At 44.3% G+C, this 23,034-nt stretch overlaps 1 protein-coding gene across 1 annotated transcript in view; it reads left to right on the top strand.

Annotated features, from left to right (window-relative positions):
- ZFHX3 (zinc finger homeobox 3) overlaps positions 1–23,034 on the top strand; it is a 185,654-nt gene that overhangs the window by 128,532 nt on the left and 34,088 nt on the right. Inside the window, exon 4 of the mRNA XM_077831316.1 lies at positions 8,104–8,184. Within this exon, the coding sequence (XP_077687442.1) occupies positions 8,104–8,184 (81 nt within the window). The remainder of the gene's footprint in view (positions 1–8,103; positions 8,185–23,034) is intronic.

Consider the following 23,034-nt stretch of genomic DNA (forward strand, 5'->3'; position numbering starts at 1 on the left):
CATTTCCAGCACAAATCCAGGTTTTCTCACCCTCCGCTCCCCCCCCACACACACACACACACAAACTCACTCTCGTGCTGGTAATAGCCCATCCAAAGTGACCACTCTCTTTACAATGTGTATGATAATCCAGCTGGAAATGGCCCACTTTAGATAAGCTATTACCAGCAGGAGAGTGGGGTGGGAGGAGGTATTGTTTCATGGTCTCTGTGTATATAATGTCTTCTGCAGTTTCCACAGTATGCATCCGATGAAGTGAGCTGTAGCTCACGAAAGCTTATGCTCAAATAAATTGGTTAGTCTCTAAGGTGCCACAAGTACTCCTGTTCTTTCTAGTCACAAAGTGGGTGGGACTCAATTAGACTAACAAGCTGAGCAGATGTCTCCCGCTTAAAATGTTACTGACTCTTCAGATACTCAGCAAAGACCCAATTTTCTCTCAGGGATCTGCATGGCCATGACTGAAGGCTCAAAGTCGAGCTGTCTTTGAGTTATAAGCGTGAGGGGAAATGGGACAAGGGTTTGGGTTTTTTGGGTTTTTTTTTTTCCAAGTGGAAGAATGTAGGGGAGTGCTTTAAGCACACAGTGACCAGTGAGATTTTGCTCAAACTTTAGGTGCATCAGAAAGTTGTGAACATGTGAAAGTAGCGGATGGGAATGGACACCAAGTGTGGCGAGTACTTGCTATAGTATAAGGTGACACAAGTGCCTTCATTGTTTTTACAGGGACTTTTGCCCCTAACTAATCAGAGGATCGGCTGTCTTTAGTGGTTTGGCACTGGACACTCTTGCCCTAGAGGAGGGTGAGCATTCCCCTCAGCTGCAGGGCTCTCCCATTGGCCAGCTGAGCTCAGCAGAAGGGTCAGCTCTGTCTTGCCATTGAAGTGTGACTATAGCATAAGTACAATCTGACATGAGGATATTCTAGCCAATTCTAATGAAAGGAAATTACACATCAGAAACCCTTCAGTGTTACTGCACGTGAGAGTTCAAGAGAAAGGGGGTGAGGGAAGAAGCTGGGAGTGGACAACTAGGGATGGATCACTTGATGACTGCCTGTTCTGTTCATTTCCCCTGGGGCACCTGGCATTGGCCACTGTCGGAAGACAGGACACTGGGCTAGATGGACCCTTGGTCTGACCCAGTGTGGCCGTTCTTAAGAGCAGCCCCCTCCCCATTAGTCAAGTAACTGGCCTTGTTCGTTCAGTAATATGCCCCATGAAATGCAAGAGGAAAGAAGGATGCAAAAGCCCTGACTCAAAAGTTTACAGGCGGTTCTCTTCCGTCTCTGAGAATAGCTGTTGGAACAGTCACTTGGGCACTCCAGATCCAGAGACCTCATCAGAGAGAGAATTTTGAAATAGGTGCTTGGCAAGGAAGAAAGACCCTGTTTCTTTTTTACGTTGACATTTGGGGGTTTGCTCTTTTCTCTGTTGAAAGGAGACACCTTGACACTAAAAACTGGATCAAATCATTGGTCTTAACTCTGGTCTAATATCTTAACTCTGGTAGTGGCCAATTCCTGATATTTCAGACAGAGGTTGTCAATTATTTTTTTGTCAAGGTCCAAATTTCTCAGTCAAGGTATAGTCAAGATCCAGACTCCAGAGAAAATAATAAAATATAACAATAATAAGTAAATAAAAGGATTTTGGGGTCTATTCAAAAGTGTCTGGTCTGGATTTGGCCTACAGTCCGCCTGCTCCAGAGGAAGGCGAAAAACCCAACAGTAGTGCATCTAGTAGCTAGTTACGAAGTGCTGCACAGGAAACTGAGGGAATCTCCTTCCTGACTGTCCAAATGATCAGCTCATCCCCTGAAGCCTGTGGTAACTACCCAACATATAGATCTGGTATCTACACTTCTGAAAATACTAGATGGAAAGGGGCTGTGGGGAGCTGTGAACCTGTTCTTTTACCCCTGGCTATACTACTAGAGTAGGTTTCAGAGTAGCAGCCGTGTTAGTCTGTATCCGCAAAAAGAAAAGGAGTACTTGTGGCACCTTAGAGACTAACCAATTTATTGGAGCATAAGCTTTCGTGAGCTACAGCTCACTTCGTCGGATGCTCAAATAAATTAGTCTCTAAGGTGCCCCAAGTCCTACTAGAGTAGTAGATCTCAGCTCCACCGTTGCTGGAATGTCCCTGTGCAAGGAGCATTCCAGGGTGGGCTGAAGGAGGGGAGGGGCTGTGTCATGGATGGGAGGAGACAAGACAGGAGCATTCTTATGCTTCAGTGATTCTGCACCCCTGCTTTGTCCATAGGGGTCATTCCAACAGGGGAGCCACGTTAAGACAGTGGTCAGGGCTGCCTCAGTCTGTGCAGGGAACCAAATGAGCCACCAGGGGTCCTGGAGAGGCTTGTGCCAGCAAATGGAAGAATATATCCTTCAGTGTTTTATCCACCACCTCTCCTATTTAAAAGCAACCAACCTTCACAAAAATTCTGTTCTGTGAGAAGGAAAATCAGTTCTGCAACCTCATCCCGTTCCTTCTGCCTCATCCAGAGCTGTCTGATCCAGGAAGCAGACATGATTTGGGTCTCAGAAGAGCAAGCTTTCCAGTGACAGGGTCTTGGTGAATTCCTACTACACATTACTGTCTGGTGGCTTTCTTTTTAAGTAGCTGAGCAATAAAATGAACTGCCTTCATGTCAGTGGGGCTGGGCACTGAGAAGGGGAGAGGAATTTGCTGTTTGTATCCTTGCTTTTTAATCATTTTTCTACCTTTATAGTTATTCATAGCTCACATTTTCCCAGTTACTCTCAGCCTGGGCTTTCATCCATTTAAAGAGCTCTTTTTTTCCCCCTTGATGGTGGTGGTGGTGGTATAAAGACAGATGGTGTAACTGCTTATGAATGTCCTATTTTATTTCCCCAGAACCAGACGGTTCACTTGAAGACATATATTATTTCCACATGCTCGGGTTAGGCAGCCCAGACAGTGTCTGAACCCAGCGGCTGGCTACCCCTTCCTCCTCTCCATGCAGACGGTGACACCTTTAGGTCACAGGTGGAACTGCATGAAGGCTCTGCACATCAGGCTTATCTTTGTTAGCTAGGGAGGATGTTGCAGCTTCTTTGTAGCTGAGGAAAGCTTTAGGTTTTTAGAGTAGCAGCCGTGTTAGTCTGTATCCGCAAAAAGAACAGGAGTACTTGTGGCACTTTAAGCTTTCGTGGGCTACAGCCCATTTCATCGGATGCATAGAATGGAACATATAGTTAGAGAGAGAGATAAATATATATACACACACACATACAGATAAGTTGGAAGTTACCATACAAACTGTGAGAGGCTAATTAGTTAAGATGAGCTATTATCAGCAGGAGAAAAAAACTTTTGCAGTGATAATCAAGATGGCCCATGTAGACAGCTGACAAGAAGGTGTGAGGATACTTAACATGGGGAAATAGATTCAATATGTGGAATGACCCAGCCACTCCCAGTCTCTATTCAAACCCAAGTTAATGGGATCTAGTTTGCATATTAATTCAAGCTCAGCAGTTTCTCCTTGGAGTCTGTTTTTGAAGCTTTTCTGTTGCAAAATTGCTACCCTTAAATCTTTTACTGAGTAGCCAGAGAGGTTGAAGTGTTCTCCTACTGGTTTTTGAATGTTATGACTTCTGATGTCAGATTTGTGTCCATTTATTCTTTTGCATAGAGACTGTCTGGTTTGGCCAGTGTGCATGGCAGAGGGGCATTGCTGGCACATGATGGCATAAATCACCTTGGTAGATGTGCAGGTGAACGAGAACCTGATGGCATGGCTAATGTGATTAGGTCCTATGATGGTGTCACTTGAATAAATATGTGCACAGAGTTGGCATCGGGCTTTGTTGCAAGGATAGGTTCCTGGGTGGTGTGTGGTTGCAGGTTGGGAGCTGTCTGTCAGCGAGATCTGGTCTGTCTCCCAAGATCTGTGAGAGTGAGGGATCATTTTTCAGGATAGGTTGTAAATCTTTGATGATGCGCTGGAGAGGTTTTAGTTTGGGGTTGAAGGTGATGGCTAGTGGCTTTCTGTTATTTTCTTTGTTGGGCCTGTCCTGTAGTAGATGACTTCTGGGTACTCTTCTGGCTCTGTCAATCTTTTTTTTTTTTTTTTTTCACTTCAGAGGTGGGTATTGTAGTTTTAAGAATGCTTGATAGAGATCTTGTAGGTGTTTGTCTCTGTCTGAGGGATTGGAGCAAATGCGGTTGTATCTTAGAGCTTGGCTGTAGACAATGGATCGTGTGGTATGGTCTGGATGGAAGCTGGAGGCATGTAGGTAGGCATAGCTGTCAGTAGGTTTCCGTATAGGGTGGTGTGTATGTGGCCATCACTTATTAGCACTGTAGTGTCCAGGAAATGGATCTCTTGTGTGGACTGGTCCAGGCTGCGGTTGATGGTGGGATGGAAATTGTTGAAATCATGGTGGAATTCCTCAAGGGCTTCTTTGCCATGAGTCCAGATGATGAAGATGTCATCAGTGTAGCGCAAGTAGAGTAGGGGCATTAGGGGACGAGAGCTGAGAAAGCGTTGTTCTAAGTCAGCCATAAAAATGTTGGCATACTGTGGGGCCATGCGGGTACCCGTAACAGTGCTGCTGACTTGAAGGTATATATTGTCCCCAAATGTGAAATAAGTGTGTGTGAGGACAAAGTCACAAAGGTCATGACAAAGGTTTGTCACTGGTCCCCCTGTTTAACCTTGAGCAAGTCACCAACCTTATCTGTGCCTCAGTTTTCTGTTCTGTGAAATGGGGCTGGGGATGCTTTGCCCACCTTCTTAAAGTGCTTTGAGGAGCTGAGCGGAAGTGCACATTGTATTTTACCAGGAGGATTCTAGGCTATTTCCTTGTCTGTCTAGTTAAGCAATTCTAGTTTATGTATCACTGGAGTGTCTTGGAACCAGTCACTATGGAGAATGTTAATTTGGGATAGAAAAAAGCAAAGACTTGATATTCAAATATTTTTTAACGAAGACCATAAAATCAGTTAACTTTTTAACTCCTGCTTTTTAGCCCTGCTTCCCCAGTTAAACAGAAACCTTCTCCACACCTTGGCTTACAGCTTCTCTTAGGCAGTAACAAAGAGATGACCTTTTCTCAATTTTTCCCTGAAGTGAGGGGAATTATGGAATTTCAGTTCCCAACTATGAATCCAAATGCTGATTCCACAGTTCTTCCCTCCAGCAAACTCACTGCTGCTCAGCCCACAAGGGGACAGTTTCTGCATCAGTAATTTGTAGTATTGTAATTTTCTGCATATCACTGAAAAATGTCTTTGTCGAAGGATACCATCCACCAGGCATTTGACACTGGGAATCTGAGCTTCCCAGCACAAGACCCCTGCAACTCTCACAGCTCTAAAGAATTTTGACCTGCAGAGCGGTGGTAGTGAGGTAGATTATGAGCCACGCTCCCTGTTAGACATCATGGGCTACCCCTTCTATCCATCGGCCTCAGGGGAGCATTTTCCAAAGCACCTCAGTCCCATTTTCAGAAGAACCATAGCCACTTACAAGCCTGGGTCCCCATTGGAAGTCGATGGAACTTGGGCTAAGTCATGTAGAAGTCTGTGAAAATTGCATCCTGTACCTTCAAGCAAATGGCTTGTGTTTGGCCAGCAGCGCCTAGAGTGCCAAGTAGAGAAAGTTCCCAGTGTGGAGCAGTCAGGCCCAAGTCAACCCCAGTACTTGCAGCCCCTTGTCAGAGTCAATTTTGAAAGCCCTTGTTAAAAAGCCCCCTTTGCCAGTGGCTACTGATGTACTTCTGACAGAGCTGGTGAAAGCTGCATGTGAACCATTCCATTCCTGTAAGCTTATGTTGCTTGTATGGTGGCTCGTTTCCCTAATGGTAACCTTCCGTTTACAGGGTGAGTGATCCTCAGGCTCTAGTGATTGACCCAGCTTTTACTGGAGGAGGTACTGTGAACTCATCCATGAGACTCCTTACCAAAGCGGTGGTAGAATTCCTCCTTAATGAGCCTAATTGTCCTGCCAACATTCACTTTCTTTTTTGATTGACTGGAAAAAATTGTTAGAAATGCAAAAAGAGCATGTTCGCTTGTCATCCCCTCAATCTAATGTCACAGTTTATTCCCTTTTCTGTTGGTGGTAAAGCTTGTCTACATGAGCATTTAGTTCACTGCAAACAAGGATGTGAATCTGCCTTGTGTAGCCTGCCACCGGCCAAGTATTCTTGTGAACCCTGCTGTGTCAAATAGGACTAGATCAAAGCACGTTAATGAACTGCTAGTGTGCATCAGTAGGGTCCAGACAGACAGCTAGTCTGCGGCAAGCTTCACACTCCAACTTGCTGCAAACTAATTGTTTGTGTAGACAAGCCCTCAGACTGTTCTCTCTTACGCTATGTCTACACTGGCAGTTGAGCGACAAAAGGTGCTCCCCCCCCCCACCCCGCCAAATACAAAAGTTTTGCCATGGCAAGAGTCAGTATAAACAGTGCGTTGTCAGCAGGAGCGCTCTCCTGTCAACGATGAATGCTGCTCGTTAAGGGTGGAAGGATTTTGTTGGCAAAAGTGCTGACAAACAGCAACTACACTGCCTGACTTTTAGCGACATGGCTGTGTTGACATGGTCGCTAAAAGCTGTGTAGTGTAGACAAAGCCTTAGTGAGTCTGTTCCTCTTCGCTAAAGCCATTGGAAAGGTTGCCATTTCTCACTAGCTTGTTTGGGTTCTGTGGGATGGGGACAGTTTCTGACAAAGTTGTGCATGTCTGAAGTCCCAGTTTTTTCGTATTCGACGTGGGCCTGTCAGTGCTTAGCGTTCTCTTGATGAAGTCCTGCTCTGTTGTGGATTAATACCTGCTTTTATGGCTCCCATTCCCCTAGTGTCTGATGGACTGTGTGTGTGTATTTAAAGGGCAGGTAAGGATGTGTGTAGAGAACAGGGGAGCTTGGCTAGACACTAATTGAACTGTTGCTTTAAGAAATATCTCAAAACTAACTTTATGATCCAGTTGTTGGACAATCTTGTTGAAAGTCTGTATAAATAAAAGCAAGATGGCCAAGCACGGCTGGACCTAGAAAAGATGGTGCACGTGTCTCCATATCCTCCAGTTTGTTTCAGCAATTGCCTCTTCTCAGATTATCTGTGCATGGAGAAGCAAGGATTGTACAATTTCCTTAAAAGGAATTCTCTTTGGACTTGGGGATCATTTTTGGTTCGTAAATGACCTTGCTGGAATTTTGTCAGTGGGTATGAACAGCATAGGAGGGGCAGGGTCCTCATTTCACTTCCCCACATGGTATGTTTCCCTAGGGACTCTTGCTTTTCTTAAGTTTCTCCTTCACTCAGGCAGCAGGTTTCTTTTCACCATGTGAAGTGCTGCAGCCTGTTGCCTAGAGAAGTGACTGTTCCTGGAAATAGTCCTTGTATGTTTTCTCTGCGGTGATTAGTGTTGGGTAACTGTGAGTAGTTCCCACCTGACGGGATCTTGTGGGATATACAAAGGTCAGGTTGTTGGCAGAAAAGTTCCAGCCACATCCAGGACTGGAAATGTTGAAACTGCAAAGTGCATTCTGCCAGGTGTGTCATAGGTAGACAGCCCTGTCTGTCAGACACAGAATCTTCCCAGTTACAGAGAACAGGACATCCCTGGAAAGCGAATTAGTGACGACAGCACTCCTTTTCCTGTTGCTAGAATTTCACTGGTCTTTGAGCTCTATTGACATTACATCCAGCCTTGAGAATGCGTGTGTTTGTTTCTTGGAATGTCCCAAACAGTTCTGTGCTTGCAGTATGAAATATGGGTAGGTGGAGATCTATTTGAGATTGGTCCTCAGCAGAGTAGCTTGAACTGACCAGGCAAGAAACTACTAGCACTGTAGGTTCTGAGGACCCCCAGACACCATAGAAAATAACCAAGTAATCCTAGTTGATGAATGTGAGGGAACTCAACCCAGCATCTGTCAGTTTAGCCAGGTCCTTCGGTAAGTTCTTGTCACAAAGCAGTCCTGGGAGAGGGGAATCGGAACCACTGGAAGCCCAGTTCTATATATACATCACAAAATTAGCTGCTGCCGAGCTCTTTGAGTGAGAGACTCACTCCTGTTTCTCTACTTCTGCTTTTATTTTTTTCCCCTTTGCTTCTTACATTTCAGAAGAGTCAGTCGAAGATGTGGAAGGGCTGAATGAGACACCAGCTGATCCAGAAGAGCCTGCTAAAGAGCAAGAGAGTGGAGGTGACAAGGACCAAAACAAATGGACAGGTGGGTTTTGCTTTCATTCCTATCCCAAGTCCAGCTAGCCTTGAGGATAGATAGATGGTTAGCATGGCTTATAAGGGCACCTCAGCTGATGCCTTGTTCAGCTCTGTAAATCTGGGCCTTCATATTTCTTCCATTTGATTTTATTTGAAGAAGGACTTACAAACTCCATAAAATTTTCAAACAGATATTTCAACTTCCATCCATTAACCTTCCTCGTTCATTTTTTTGTTGAAAATATGTCCCCTTCCAGCCGCCTCCTCCTGCCTGAAGTTACTAATTCAGTGCCCAAAAGCGTGCTAGGCTTTACAAACAGTTATGAGAGAGTCCCTATCCCAAAGTGTTTTCTAGAGACATAGCATGATGGGAAAGGAGGTCACGAAAATGGTGAGTTACGCAGTCATTCTGCAAATTAGCAGGAAAGACAGGGGAAAGCAGAAAGTTACAGGTAAAGCAAACTGTTGCTTTGCTTGAAAGGTCTATTCAGGTGACACCATCAACATGGCATAAGAAGTCATGCTCACAGCACTCCTGTCACTAACACTTTGTTCGTGAGACCAACAGTACATTCGTTTGTTTTCTCACCATTTACTATTTGTATTGCAGTGTCCCCCGGGTACATCTGTATTGCAGTAAAAGATCCGCGACTGGCCCAAGTCAGCTGACTTGGGCACACAAGGCTCAGGCTGCGGGGCTGTAAAATTGTTCAGGCTGGAGTCCGGGCTCTGAGACTCTCCCCCCCCCGCACGGGGTCCCAGAGCTTGGACTGCAGCCTGAGCCCAACATCTACACGGCAGTTTTATAGCCCCCAGCCTGAGCCCTGTGAGCCTGTCATCTGACTCGGGCCAGCCGCAGCTGTGTTGTGGATCTTTATCGCAATGTAGACATGCACTGTGCAGACATAACAGTGAGACTCCCCCTGCCCCGAAGAGCCTGCAATCTGGCCATTTCATAGAATTATAGGACTGGAAGGGACCTCAGGAGGTCGTCTGGTCCAGTCCCCAGCACTCATGGCAGGACAAGGCATTATGTAGACTTCCTGCTTGTTTACTTTTTGCTAGAGTTGTACAAAATTTTGACACCACAATTGAAAATAGATGAATTTTTGCTTGTGAGAAGTCAAAAATGTCTCTCTTTGGAAAATCCCTGCTCATTAGAAATGGAGAAATAAGCAGTTCGAGGGTCACTGCCACTCCCGGGAATAGGGTCACTGACCCACTAAAGAAACATTTTTTTAAAATCCTTTTTGCCTTTGGGCAGAAAACAATTTCAGGTTTGTCCTCTTAGCAGGCAGGTAGCAGTTCCCCTTGGCAGCATGGTTGTGCTGACCATTCTGTTCACTTGCAGGTAGGGGAATTAAGAGGGATTCTCATTTCCCAGCATCCAAGTCTGAGCAGTTCTGGCTCTCTTTCCTGGCAAACAGAGAGGAACCCAGCGATTCCCCCTTAGGGTTATTTATGCTGCTGATCTAAAATGTTCCCCTTCCTCAAGGTAGCCAAACAGAAATACAGATGTTTGGCCCCATTTACTCTGTCTTTCGTGGCCAGCACAGAGAGAGAGCACATAGCTCTTCTGCAGGCTGCCATCTCCAGTATAGTTCCCATCCTGTTTACAGCTGCTTCTCAATGAACCACAGCTGAAGGCCACAGGTCTCTGTAGTGCATACAGTCTTACTGTGGTGGGGTATTACGATCTCTGCTTTCACCTCCAGGAACAGTTTTGATTCTTTCACTTTCGAAGGACACGTCAAGACTGGGAAAATAGGTTTTGTTTTAACAGATTACGACTCATTTTCCAAGTCTAGACAAGCCTCAACGAGCATGCAGAAATGTTTGTGAATCTGTTGTACGCAGTCCTCCTTCGTCTCCCTCAGCTTGAACAAAATGGTGCATGAAGGAGACCCAACTGATGACAGTCCTTTTCCAAAGCCCCTCCTGCGAGGCTGCGTATCTCCAGGGAGAGAGATAAGTCTGGCATGGATTAGAAACTGACTAAAATACAACAAAAAGAAGAAATAAACGATTAGTTTTCACCATGGCAAAAGGTTAACAGTGGAGTTCCATACTAAGACAGTGTTGTCTGATTTATTGAGAACAGGAAAATGGGGTCAAGGGTCAGGTGGCAAATGTGCAGGTGACAGAAAGTTAGGTAGGCTAGAGAAGACTGTGAGGAACTTCAGAAGGGACCTACTTAAACTGTAAGCTCTGAGGGGCAGGGACAATCCTGTTGCTAAGTATTTGTACAGTGAGTAGTACAATGGGACCCTGCCCGCTGGTTAGAGCCCCCAAAACACAACCACAATACAAATAATTAATCATCATCAACCTGGGCAGCAAGATGGAAGGTGAATGAAATTCAGTGTCAACAAATGCAAGGGAAGCACATTGAAAAGACTACTTGAACTATTTGTAAATGTTAATATATTCGAAATTATCTCACGGTGCTGGCGCATTGGTATTCGTAGCACTGCCAGAGAAAGTTTAAATTTTTAGATTGTTTTCAGTTATATGTTTAAGAAATCATGTGAAAAAATTGAAGTTATGTAAAACTTTTTTTTCCACGCACAAAATCTAAATGTTGGACTTAAACTTTTAAGGCTCCTTGTATTATCATTTTCCTGTGAAATTTGTAGCCCATCTTCGGTGTAAGTGCCATGTAAACAATAAATACTAAAACCAATGTATAGCACCTTTAAGCTTTGCTTAGTGTAAAAGTTCTCTAAAAGGAAATAAGCTCTACTGTGTTAGGCCTCACCGCTATAACTGGCTCTACATAGGCCAGTCCCTGTGCTTCCACAGAGCCCCAGGAACTCAGTGGGGCTCTGGACTTGCCCTGGCCAGAGACTGTAGCAAGGTCAGGGACACTGAGTTTAGTGAGATTTAAGAACATGCTTAAATGCTTTGTTGAACTAGGGCCCTAATTTTGTACATGTAATAAAAATACCCCACATTATTCAAACCAGAGAAACACTGAAACCTTTTCTTACTTACTGGAGCAGCGTAGCAGTGTGGTTGTAGCCATGTTGTCCCAGGATATTAGCCGGACAAGGTGGGTGAGCTCTGTGTGGCTCCAAAGCTTGTCCCTTGCACCAACAGAAGTTGGTCCAGTAAAAGATATCGCCTCACCCACCTTGTCTCTGTAGGTGAACAGAGCAATTGCAATTTTACATCTTAGTCCATTCTGCTTCCAGAATCCCCTTGAAGGCAATGGAAGATCAGGGCAAGGAGGAAATGCAGGTTCAGGCACTTGTGAGCCAGTGAACATGGGTTTGGCCTGAAAATCAAGAGACTCTGCTTCTGTTCCTGATTGATTATTTATTTACTTATTTGTATTATGGTAGCACCCCGAAGCTGTAGTCGTGCACAGGACCCCACTGAGCTAGGCACTGTACAAACACAGTCCCTGCTCCAGTGAGCTTACGGTCTAAGTGTAAGACAGGAGACAACAGATAGATGCAGATGGATGTGGGAATACAAGGAAACAATGAGACAAGATTGTTCAGCATGATTGTTCAGCTGTGATTTCAGCACACTGGCAGCGTAACCACTGTCAAGCTCTTTTCAAGGCATCATGGCAAAGGAGGGTTTAGAGGAGGGATTTGAAGGACGATTAAGACATCGCTTTCCGGACGTTTACAGGGAACTTCTTCTAAGCATGAATGGCAGCAAAAGAGTGACGGTGCTTGTTTAAAAATTTAACAAGTGGACAAGGCAGGCTGACAGCATGATCTAATCCAAGGCAGGCATCCACCTTAGGATAATGAGAGATGATAGGTTGGGTGAGGACAGGTAATGAAGGGACTTGAAACTGAAGATAAGTAGCTAATGTTTGATGCCATAGAGAAGAAGGAGGAGGAGGGATGCAAGTAGAGGAGTGACATGGTCAAAGCAACAGGCTAGGAAAATGACCTCTGTAGCTGTGTTCTGGATCTGAGCAGAGCAAGACTGCATTCTCAAGGCCAGAAAGAAGGATGTTGCATCGAGATGTGAGATAATGACAGCTTGGGTGAGATTCTGTAGCCATATGAATAGATGGGAAGGGGCGGTATCTTAGAATCGGCAAGATTTAGATACAGCCTAAATGTGAAGACCTAGAGGAGATGATGCCTTTCTTACAGGCCTGAGTGACAGACAGTATGGTGGTGTTATCCACGGTGATTGAGAAAGGAGGGAATAGGAAGAGCTTTTGAGGGGGAGAGTAGGAACTCCATCGACTCATTATGTGACTCTTCAGAATTTACTTAACCTTTTTGTGCCTGAGTTTCCCACCTCTAGACTGAATAATTACCCACCTTAGTAAAGCACTGTGAGATCCTCTGATGAACAGCTGCTGTGTAACTTATAACCATTATTCGTTTTATTGCTGGAGCAGAGTGAAAAGTGTCCGTGGTCAGTCAACACTGCGGCTGGCCGCCTTTGACCACTCAGCATGTTGTGCCAGCATGAAACCTTTGTAAGTTATTTGCAATGAAATGGAAAAGACTCAGCACTTTAGGTTTCTCTGTTTCATGGCAAATTTATAAAAAAATTTCCAGTTTCAAAACAAGTCTGGAAAATTTTCTTTTTTTAAAATTTGTAAATAGAACAAATTATTCTTGTCCCATGTTCAAGTAACATTCTCCCCCACCCAAAAAAAAAAATCAAAATCTTTTGTGCATAATGATGAGTTTTCAAATCAAAATACAAAATTTAGAATTTTTGCATATTTTGATGTGGATGAGGGGAAAACCGTGGACGTGTTGTTCCTTGACTTTAGCAAAGCTTTTGAGTCGGTCTCCCACAGTATTCTTGCCAGCAAGTTAAAGTAGTATGGGCTGGATGAATGGTGGATAGAAGGTGGATAGAAAGTTGGCTAGATTGTCGGGCTCAGCGGGTAGTGATCAATGGCTCCATGTCTAGTTGGCAGCCGGTATCAAGTGGAGTGCCCCAAGGGTCGGTCCTGGGGCCGGTTTTGTTCAGTATCTTCATAAATGATCTGGAGGATGGTGTGCATGGCACCCTCAGCAAGTTTGCAGATGACGCTAAACTGGGAGGAGAGGTAGATACGCTGGAGGGTAGGGTTATGATACAGAGGGCCCTAGACAAATTAGAGGATTGGGCCAAAAGAAATCTGATGAGGTTCAACAAGGACAAGTGCAGAGTTCTGCACTTAGGATGGAAGAATCCCATGCACCGCTACAGACTAGGGACCGAGTGGCTCGGCAGCAGTTCTGCAGAAAAGGACCTAGGAGTTACAGTGGATGAGAAGCTGGATATGAGTCAGCAGTGTGCCCTTGTTGCCAAGAAGGCCAATGGCATTTTGGGATGTATATGTAGTGGCATTGCCAGCAGATCGAGGGACGTGATCGTTCCCCTCTATTCGACACTGGTGAGGCCTCATCTGGAGTACTGTGTCCAGTTTTGGGCCCCACACTACAAGAAGGATGTGGAAAAATTGGAGAGAGTCCAGCAGAGGGCAACAAAAATGATTAGGGGACTGGAACACATGACTTATGAGGAGAGGCTGAGGGAACTGGGGATGTTTAGTCTACGGAAGAGAAGAATGAGGGGGGATTTGATAGCTGCTTTCAACTACCTGAAAGGGGGTTCCAAAGAGGATGGCTCTAGATTGTTCTCAGTGGTAGCTGATGACAGAACAAGGAGTAATGGTCTCAAGTTGCAGTGGGAGTGGTTTAGGTTGGATATTAGGAAAAACGTTTTCACTAGGAGGGTGGTGAAACACTGGAATGCGTTACCTAGGGAGGTGATAGAATCTCCTTTCTTAGATATTTTTAAGGTCAGGTTTGACAAAGCCCTGGCTGGGATGGTTTAGTTGGGGATTGGTCCTGCTTTGAGCAGGGGGTTGGACTAGATGACCTCCTGAGGTCCCTTCCAACCCTGATATTCTATAATATGAATCCAGTCATTTCTAGAAGTTTTGGCAAAAAGCAAAATTTTGGGGTCATAAAATGGGCCACAATGAAATTACAAATGAGTTTTCATTACATTGCACAAAAAAAGCTCTATCATTTTTGCACTCACTAGTCCAAATGTTTTGTGTGTATGGCAGACCCCAGAGCATGGCCAATGGCTCTGAACGATCACTAGCTTTTCATAGGAGTTCAGAATGTTTGTGCTTTTTTTAAATCAATTATTTATTGGTTTAGAAGCACATTACTAATGTTTCCTGTTCCTGGACTGGGCTTGTTTGCTTTTCATTTTCATTACAGTAGTAGGATTAAATAGCTTCTGCACATTCAAGAGATGCAACATGAGTGGTGCTGGAGGTTCTTCCTACCTGTCAGTCTTATGTTCGAGTTCTTCCAATTTTAGTGCCAAACAAGAATGACAATTCCCAAATCTCAGCCTCTGAGCAAAGAATAAATCATGTTTTCATGATTAACTTCAGATTCATCACAAATGAGCAAAAAGCCGCAATTGTTGCCTGACTGCATTTTCAAATCATGAAGATATGAATGAATTCTAGATGTAAATGTTTAATATCAGACACATTGGTTTCCACCTAGAGCCCTGAGTCATATCCAGGGAAACCAATTCTGGACTTAAAGAATTTTGTTTTGTTTTATTATTTTTAAACATGAAATATATGGACGTTGATAAAATGTCAGAGAACGTCTCAATCTCAAGTGACCCTGCTATATGAAGGACTTTATTAGTATTATCAGTTGTATGGACTTCAGTACACCCGTGTTTTTTTGGTTTGTTTGCTTTTTAATTTCTACTTAAAACATAGATTGAAATGAAATATTTCTGGAGGACTAGCCTGAAGGGTTTAAAAAAAACAAGCATTTTTTTTAATTCATGATGCTCACCTAACCCTGAGCAATTAGTGCAATGGAGCATCCCTTATTCGAATCTCTGGTAGATTGCTATTAAAGGAGGTATTAATGGGCTGCTGAGAGCTGGGAAATTGTTGCAGAAAAGTGTGTTTATGGAGGATGGTGCTGGCAGGCATGATTTCAATCAGATTTGACATGTTTAACATAAATGTACACTGCACAACTCCTGCAGTTTATGAATAATTCCTACAGGTCCACTGCCTTTCTAATTACTGAAACTGAAAAACCAGGTCAGGCACATCCTGGCGGAAATCTATTACCATCCTTCCCCCCTGCCTTTTTTAATATCTGTAGTTTTGGTGAGCACTTACTGTCCGGGATATTCGGTGACATGAGAGTAAAGGAAGGGGAGAAATCAGCTGGGGAGAGGAAACGAGAGGCAAAGGCAGGAGGACACATTAGAGTGGTTCTGGATCCAGACGCCATCTCCAAGGTCTGATTTTACTTGTCTTCCTATTATTCACATAAAGGAAATATGGTCCACCTGCTGTTGGGGATGCTGTTCTCTGGCCCAGAGCAATGCTCTAGAAGGTCTTGCTGATGAATCCTACAGTCATAGAAGTCAGAGACGGGGAGGAGCAGTAGGGCCCCAGCACTGGGCTCCATTGTTGCTACAGGATGGCGTTGTCTAGTGCGTTGTTTGCCGTACTTGGAAGTGTCTCTTCTGCTGAGACTCCTTCCCCGGCCCTTGGGAGAGACTCAGCCTCTGATGGCTCAGTGCCAGGGAATTTTTTGCATGAATTTGCCCTTCTCATTACATCTCGTTACACCTCCTGTCCCAGCTTCAGTAACTCCTCTCCCCCCACTGTGTAGAACCCTCCTCCTTCTTGGAAATAGTTCATAGAATATCAGGGTTGGAAGGGTCATCTAGTCCAACCCCCTGCTCAAAGCTTTCTCCCATTTCCTGGGGAGTTCTTTAGCCAAGCCACATGTATTTAGCATTGTTAGTCTTTCCCTCCAATCAACCCCTCCAGCCCCCTGATCAGTTTTGTTGCTCTTCTCTGAACTTCCTCAGTTTATCAGTATCTTTCAGCCGATACAGTACTCAGAACTGACTGCAGGATTCCCAGTGCCATCACAAGAGGGCTCTGTAGAGAGGAGCTGTCCCCTCCCCTCCCTGAGTTAGGGAGCATTTCTGCATGCAGCCCACAATGCCGTGGCCTTCTGGTGTCATATTACATTGTAAACACCTATCTACTTTGCCATCCATTATAACCTCAAAGTCCTATTCTGCAATTGCTATCATGATAGCACACACAGGTAAAACTGAAAGTCCATCCCCCAATGTCCTTTAAACGCAGATTAGTCTTGTAGTTTGGCTAAAACTGACTTATGTTGCAGATTGTATTTTGTAGGCTTATAGCATACAACGAGAACATGATTAAAACAGTTTAAGCCTGTCTACACTGCAAGATTGAACTGTTTTATCTGTTTCAGAGGACATCTTTATTATAACTGGATCCCTCAACAGGGGAACAATTATAATGTTGGTGTGACGTAGTCTTTGACACTCCTAATTCTTCTTCCCATTCAGTCTCCTTGTTTATTTCCTCCTGGATGCGTTAGCAGCAATTTACAGATAGAATCTGCCTGTTCTGTCCATGTCTCTACCCCCTCTAGATCTCTTTGTATTCATGCTATGTCCCCACCGCTATTGACCGCTCTAGCCACTTCTGTGACGTGCTGCATAGCCATGCTGTTTGCTGCCTCATCCAGACTAGAAATGACTGAACCCAAAAAAGATCCTGTACTCCTCATTGGACACTTCTGCACTTCTCAAAACTCTGTCTTTTAGCCCTAAACTTTTTCTATGGTCTTTGGTCCAGTTTTCAGTCCAAATGTTTTTGTATCCAAGCCATTTGAATTCATTTTTCAACTAAGATAGCATGAGTCTCTGTATCAGCTAATTATTGAAATCCAAATGCTGTGTTCCTTTCAACCATTCATTTGGTAAACCTCTCCCAAAAAAGCAACCAAGATTGTCCCCTAGCAGTGCCCATGGTCTTTAATACTAATGATTATGCTAGGAAGAAAAGGTACAACATTAGGGGATGTCCCCATATGCATGACTTGTGCATTGCAAAACAATGACCTGATGATTTAGTTGGGGATTGGTCCTGCTTTGAGCAGGGGGTTGGACTAGATGACCTCCTGAGGTCCCTTCCAACCCTGATATTCTATGATTCTATGATTTCATGTACATGCCAGTAATAATATGCTCTAAAGATATGGGACAGCCCTGCCCAAATTAGGAAGGTAGCAAATATTGGGCTTACTCCACGGCACAGTCCAAAGGTAATTGAATGCTCTTCTTCTGAGGTCCAGTTTATTTAGTTCTGACACACATTGGCCTTTCAGGCCACACTCCAAGTTCAGTCTTTCTCTCCTCTTGGGGGAGGAGTCCCCAGCTTTCCTTCTCAGAGCTGGCTTTCAGTTCAGTGACTCTCTCTTCAGGCCCCTAAACTCAGGGTATCTCAGGGGCTTCCCTGCATTAGCAGGCTACTCCCAGCCCTTCCTGGCGGGTGCCACTCTGCTAATCTCAGGGTACTCCCTGCAAGAGCCCTTCTAACTCTCCTCAATAACCAGGCATGGCTGAGCCCTGGCCTCTAGCCCTTAAAGAAGCAAGCCGCCACCCTGCTGCACCAACTTAAATGTCTTTTTAACTTCATGTTGTTGTCCTGGCCCATTGCTCTGACAATGCAACTCCTGTAGTTGAATCCTTCTGCTGGATCCCCCTGTATCAATTTCAAGCTTCTTATCTTGACCATCAAGGCCCTTCATATCTCTGCTAGTCCTGATTTCTCTGCTCTGGTCTCTTGTGACATTGCACCCTGACCCAGTCTGGTCTGCCAGCTATGTTCTTCACACATTCCTCCCTACTGTGTCACCTTCATAGAGCATAGTCTGCAGGGCTTTTCCTGCTATGAAGCCCACAGGAAATTAGCCAACCTTTAACTGCTAGTCTGACGGGGAGCTGGGGAAAGTCGATAGTATTTATTGATGTCACTACAAAATGTATATATAATTGATTGTCTTCTTGTCCCCCACCATTTGTGTCTTGCTTGTCATCTTATATTGTAAGCTCATTGGTGCAGGGACCACATCTGTGTGTTTGTACAGGAGAAAAGGCCCTTATCCTGTTCAGGGCTTTTGCGTGCTGCGGTAAGATAAATATTTAATAACAATTCAGCTATTCAGACTCACTGCAGACTGAAATGTATAACTCAAAGATAGAAAAACAAATCCATTTGACCATTTTCAGGGTCACGCTTTTAAAAGATAGACAAAGGTCTGTGTGTGAAAGTGCATTTGCAAATATCTGTGTATTTAATTCTATCTACTGTATGATCCTATTATTTATCAAATGTGGGTTTGAAAAAATCCAGTAGAGCAACAGGCGATATTCAGTCCTATTAGTATGGCTACAACGTCCCATTAGGATGAATGGGACCTTTGGGGAATAGGGAATGTAAACAGACAGCATTTCAGAAAGAAACACTCTAACCATATGCTATTAACACAAAAAGGAACAAACGTGCAGCACTGCAACAATATTAGACAAGGAAATTCCATTTCAGAGCGGCTTAAGGTCTAGTCTCATGGTTTATTATGTCACTAGAATCCCTCAATGGAATTATTGACTTGTATTTATTCCTATTATATTAATATAAATGGTGTGTTCCTGCTGGAATAGCAAATCTTTGATAGAGAGATCTGCCTGAAACTTGATACCAAAGTATGCAGGATTCCAAAGCTGTTTCTCTGTGTGCTCCAATGAGGAACACTCCCCAGTGTAAGTATGCTGCCTCACCATTCATCCACTCTGCTAAAGATAGGAGGGTGAAGGCCTTATGGCGTAGGGAAATGAAAAGGGATGAAATAATCCCGTCACCTCTCCAAGCATGGGCTCTCCCAGACAGAACCAATAGGGGCTGTAAGGATACCTTTCTACTGAATGAGTAAAACGGTCGTGAGGAGCTCTCGCTACAAAATCCTCCACAAGAGGCAGTCAGATTTAACTCTGAGGGTTAGAGTTTGGTACAAAATTTCAGAGTGCAGGGTCCAGGAAAAATTTGAGGAAAAGGTCTGAAGAACCTGTCTCTGTGGAGAAAGTCCTGTGGGGACCAGCAACCCCAGTGGGTAATTGTAGTTTCTATCAGGCAGCGAAAATAGTGTTCTAGTGGGGTTGAAAGTGTAGCAGAGACTGGTTGCTGAGCTAGTATGAAGAGTATTTTCATAATCAATCAAGGTAGCAAAAACCCTGCTGTAAATTTGTAGGGCAGGTGGCAAGCTGGTTTACGGAATGCAGGGAGTTGAGAACCTCTGGCTTACGGAAAGCAGCATGAATTAATAATCATTTAATTGGCTCCTCCATTATGTTGCTGGTCAGGAGATGGAAGTTTAGATGAAGGGGCTGTCAGTGGTACTTTAGCTAAGAGAGTCTGATGGTTGAAAGGTGGGGGGTGGCGGCTGCCTTTGGCCTTTCCACAGGGCTCAAGCATAGTCAGCTCTTTGGGACCCTCGCAAGGTTAGCCTGGGGTTAGCAAAGAAAAGGATGAGTGTCCCCTCTGGGTGACCTCTTCCCCTTTAAAACAGAGAGAGAGTCTCCCCTGTGCTGAAAAGCAGGGACTGCCCAGCATACGCACTGGCGGAATAGCCTCTCAGAAATGCTTCCGGAGGGCAGAGTGCCTTGCGGCCATACTGCTTTCGGGTGTGGGTGTGAGGTACGTGTTTTCTCTGTCTGTGGAAAGGTGTATTCTTCTAACCTCTTTATTTCTTTAAACCTTGAAATGAGCAAATCAATGCACAAATTACCTCCTGCTCAGGACATTTATCACATTTTCATTTGTTTTCTTGAGGGGAGCTCTGGTCTTTGAGCAGAATCTCTCCTTGGCCCCTAATTGTGGCACAGGGGTATTTGTGCTGGATGAGCAGTGGTTTGGAGGAAAGTGAGAGAGAAGGTTTTCGACACTTCTTTTTTTCTGGACATTTTTCCTCGTCTACTCTATAACAGATGAATAGGTCAGACTGACTGTGTGTGACATGGTAATTAATACACATTCTTTTCCAAGTCTGTTTTGAAGCTTTATAGTCAATCACTGGGTGTGCTCAAGAGTGATGCGGTCTGCATGTCCCCTTTCTCCAGAATGTAAAGGAATTCTTAATTCCCCTGCTCTGTGACACTGTTCCATGATGGCTGATCCTAAGATCATTCATGTACTTAGATCTAACATACAGTAGGTTCGGGTGGATGTCTACTAGCAATAACTTGGTCTCAGTGTTGATAGCCCAAATGGGAATTTTCTCTTTAAAAATACTCCTTAGCATGTATCTTGAGACATCCATTTTGAGAATACTGAAAACATTGGCCAAACCAGACAGTCTCCACGTAAAAGAATAAATGGACACAAATCAGACGTCAAGAATTATAACATTCAAAAACCAGTCGGAGAACACTTCAGTCTCTCTGGTCACTCGATTACAGACCTAAAAGTCGCAATTCTTCAACAAAAAAACTTCAGAAACAGACTCCAACGAGAGACTGATGAATTGGAATTAATTTGCAAACTGGACACCATTAAATTAGGCTTGAATAAAGACTGGGAGTGGATGGGTCATTACACAAAGTAAAACTATCCCCCCCTCCCCCTTCCCACTGTTCCTCACACGTTCTTGTCAACTGCTGGAAATGGCCCACCTTGATTATCACTACAAAAGGTTTTTTTCTCTCCTGCTGGTAATAGCTCACCTTACCTGATCACTCTCCTTACAGTATGTATGGTAACACCCATTGTTTTCATGTTCTCTGTGTATATAAATCTCCCCACTGTATTTTCCACTGAACGCATCCGATGAAGTGAGCTGTAGTTCACGAAAGCTTATGCTCAAATAAATATGTTAATCTCTAAGGTGCCACAAGTCCTCCTTTTCTTTTTGCGAAAACAGCCAGTTCATCTTCACACCCCTCCTATGGAGTAGACCAGTGTCCCTATATTAGAGAGATTAAGGCTGGTGAGCCAGATCAGCAGCACTGAGGAGTGCTTAGAGTTTCAGGGGTAGGGAGCAAAGCTGAATTTAAACTATCTTTTACCAGGATGGTTCCCCAGCTGAAGATAGTGGTCTGAAATGTTGCTATATCTTGTGCTGACTGCCTGTGGCTCCAGCGACCCATTATGGAAGACAGAGGTCACCAAAACCCAGAGATGCCCCAGCCACACCTGGCCATGCACTCAGCATCAGCAATAGTGGGAATGTTAGTGGGGGCAGCTCCTATGTCACCTGAGGATCCCCCTATGTATGAAGGGTTCTTCAGAAGCTGGCTACGCTTGTTAGGGCAGTTTTGTAGCTGCAGACAGTGCAGAGCTGCCTTAACAGCCCAGGTTCTGTTTTCAAAAGTGTGCACTAATTTAGGGTGCTTCAAACACCCATGGTCTGATGTTCAGAGCAGCCGAGCATCCACAGTGCCGACTGGCATCTGAGACATGCCAGCACTCAGCACCTCTGAAAACAAGCCCCCATTGTCTGAAGCTGGGCTCCCAAAATTAGAGTCCGCCTCTGAAAATGCAGGTGAGCTTCCCAAGGTGTGAGTGTCGGTGGCATAGCCAAGGTATAAGAACCCAGGATTTCTGGAGTTAATTGGTCTAATCTGCCATGGATTACACCAAATCTTATGACTGTGGAAGAGAAGATGATATTTTTGGAAGTTTCCAAAGATTATTTTCCCCACACATTAGCTATAAGGTTTGATTTTTTTATTTATTTATTTTTATTTTATTTTATTTTATTTTACTGACAAAATTAGGTAGGTCCTTAGTGCTTTGTTTCCAAAACCATAAAGCATTTGAGTTCTTTACCTTGGAAAAGTGACTGTGGCACATTCCCAGTAATGGCTTGAATCATTTACTGTATGATAGCATATTTATTTTCCCTTGTCACTATGCAGGTGACTTCCATAAACAACTCACAATAACAGTCACCGGAAGTTACACAGATATGTTCTCCTGCATGTTTCTCAAAGAAGAGACCCCAGTAGATTCTAAGCACAGAAGATTATTTCAAAAAATAATTCTGATAATTCAGTGGGAGTTTTGTGACATGAGATAAGATGTCACATTAGTCACCCTCTCAAAGCCAGTCCCTGCTCACTGAATGTCTTCTGCAATGTGTTGATCACAGTTCATTCCATTGAGTGAAAACTAGAAACTTATGTTTTCGGTAAAGGACTTATTCTGGTTTTTATGCTCCTCTTTACCTACAAGAGGTGTCATGAAGATTGTGGTGATAAGTCTGATTTTGACCAACAAATTCTGGGAATGTTCATCCTGACCTCACCTTGGGAGCCTCAGGCTAGTGTAATGTGACATACCGCAGGTACCAGCTGTGTGGCAATAGCAGGGCACAATAGGGGGTGCCATGGAAAGCTTTGGAGACTTGGGTAAATAAAGCATTGGTTTTGGTTTGGGTTTTTATGGGTTAAAGATAGACTTTAAAACAGGCTTTCGTGTTTAATTACGGTTACGTGTCCACATTGTGTCCATGAGAACGTCCATCTCCTGCATGTATATTTTTACATTTGATATATATGAAACAGGTGGTTAAACTGATAGATAATAAATCTTGGAAGGGGAGTTTCTATCCTGTAGGGACTCTTTCTGCCACAAACACCGCAGGAGAAGAATCACTGGATGCCTGTTGCACTCAACTAATAGTAGTTCAAGGGTTGAAGTGAAAGTTGATAGAGCCCAGAGAGTCCCTCCCCAAACCACACTGGAGACCTAATTACAGTCAGTGCAAGGGGACAGGGCCGGATTTACACCTTACATGCCCCTAGGCGCAGCATCTTCAGCACATACCCCCACCCAGAGACCCCTCCACAGACTTCTTCCGCCACAACGGCACAGCACTTTGCACACCACTACTCAGCGCCCCCTGCCCACTGACCTCCCCCCGCCCCATGCCCAGCGTCCCCTGCACAGCCCCACCACCAC

Source organism: Eretmochelys imbricata, chromosome 12 (assembly GCF_965152235.1).
Source record: "Eretmochelys imbricata isolate rEreImb1 chromosome 12, rEreImb1.hap1, whole genome shotgun sequence".
NCBI classification, from domain to species: Eukaryota; Metazoa; Chordata; order Testudines; family Cheloniidae; genus Eretmochelys; species Eretmochelys imbricata.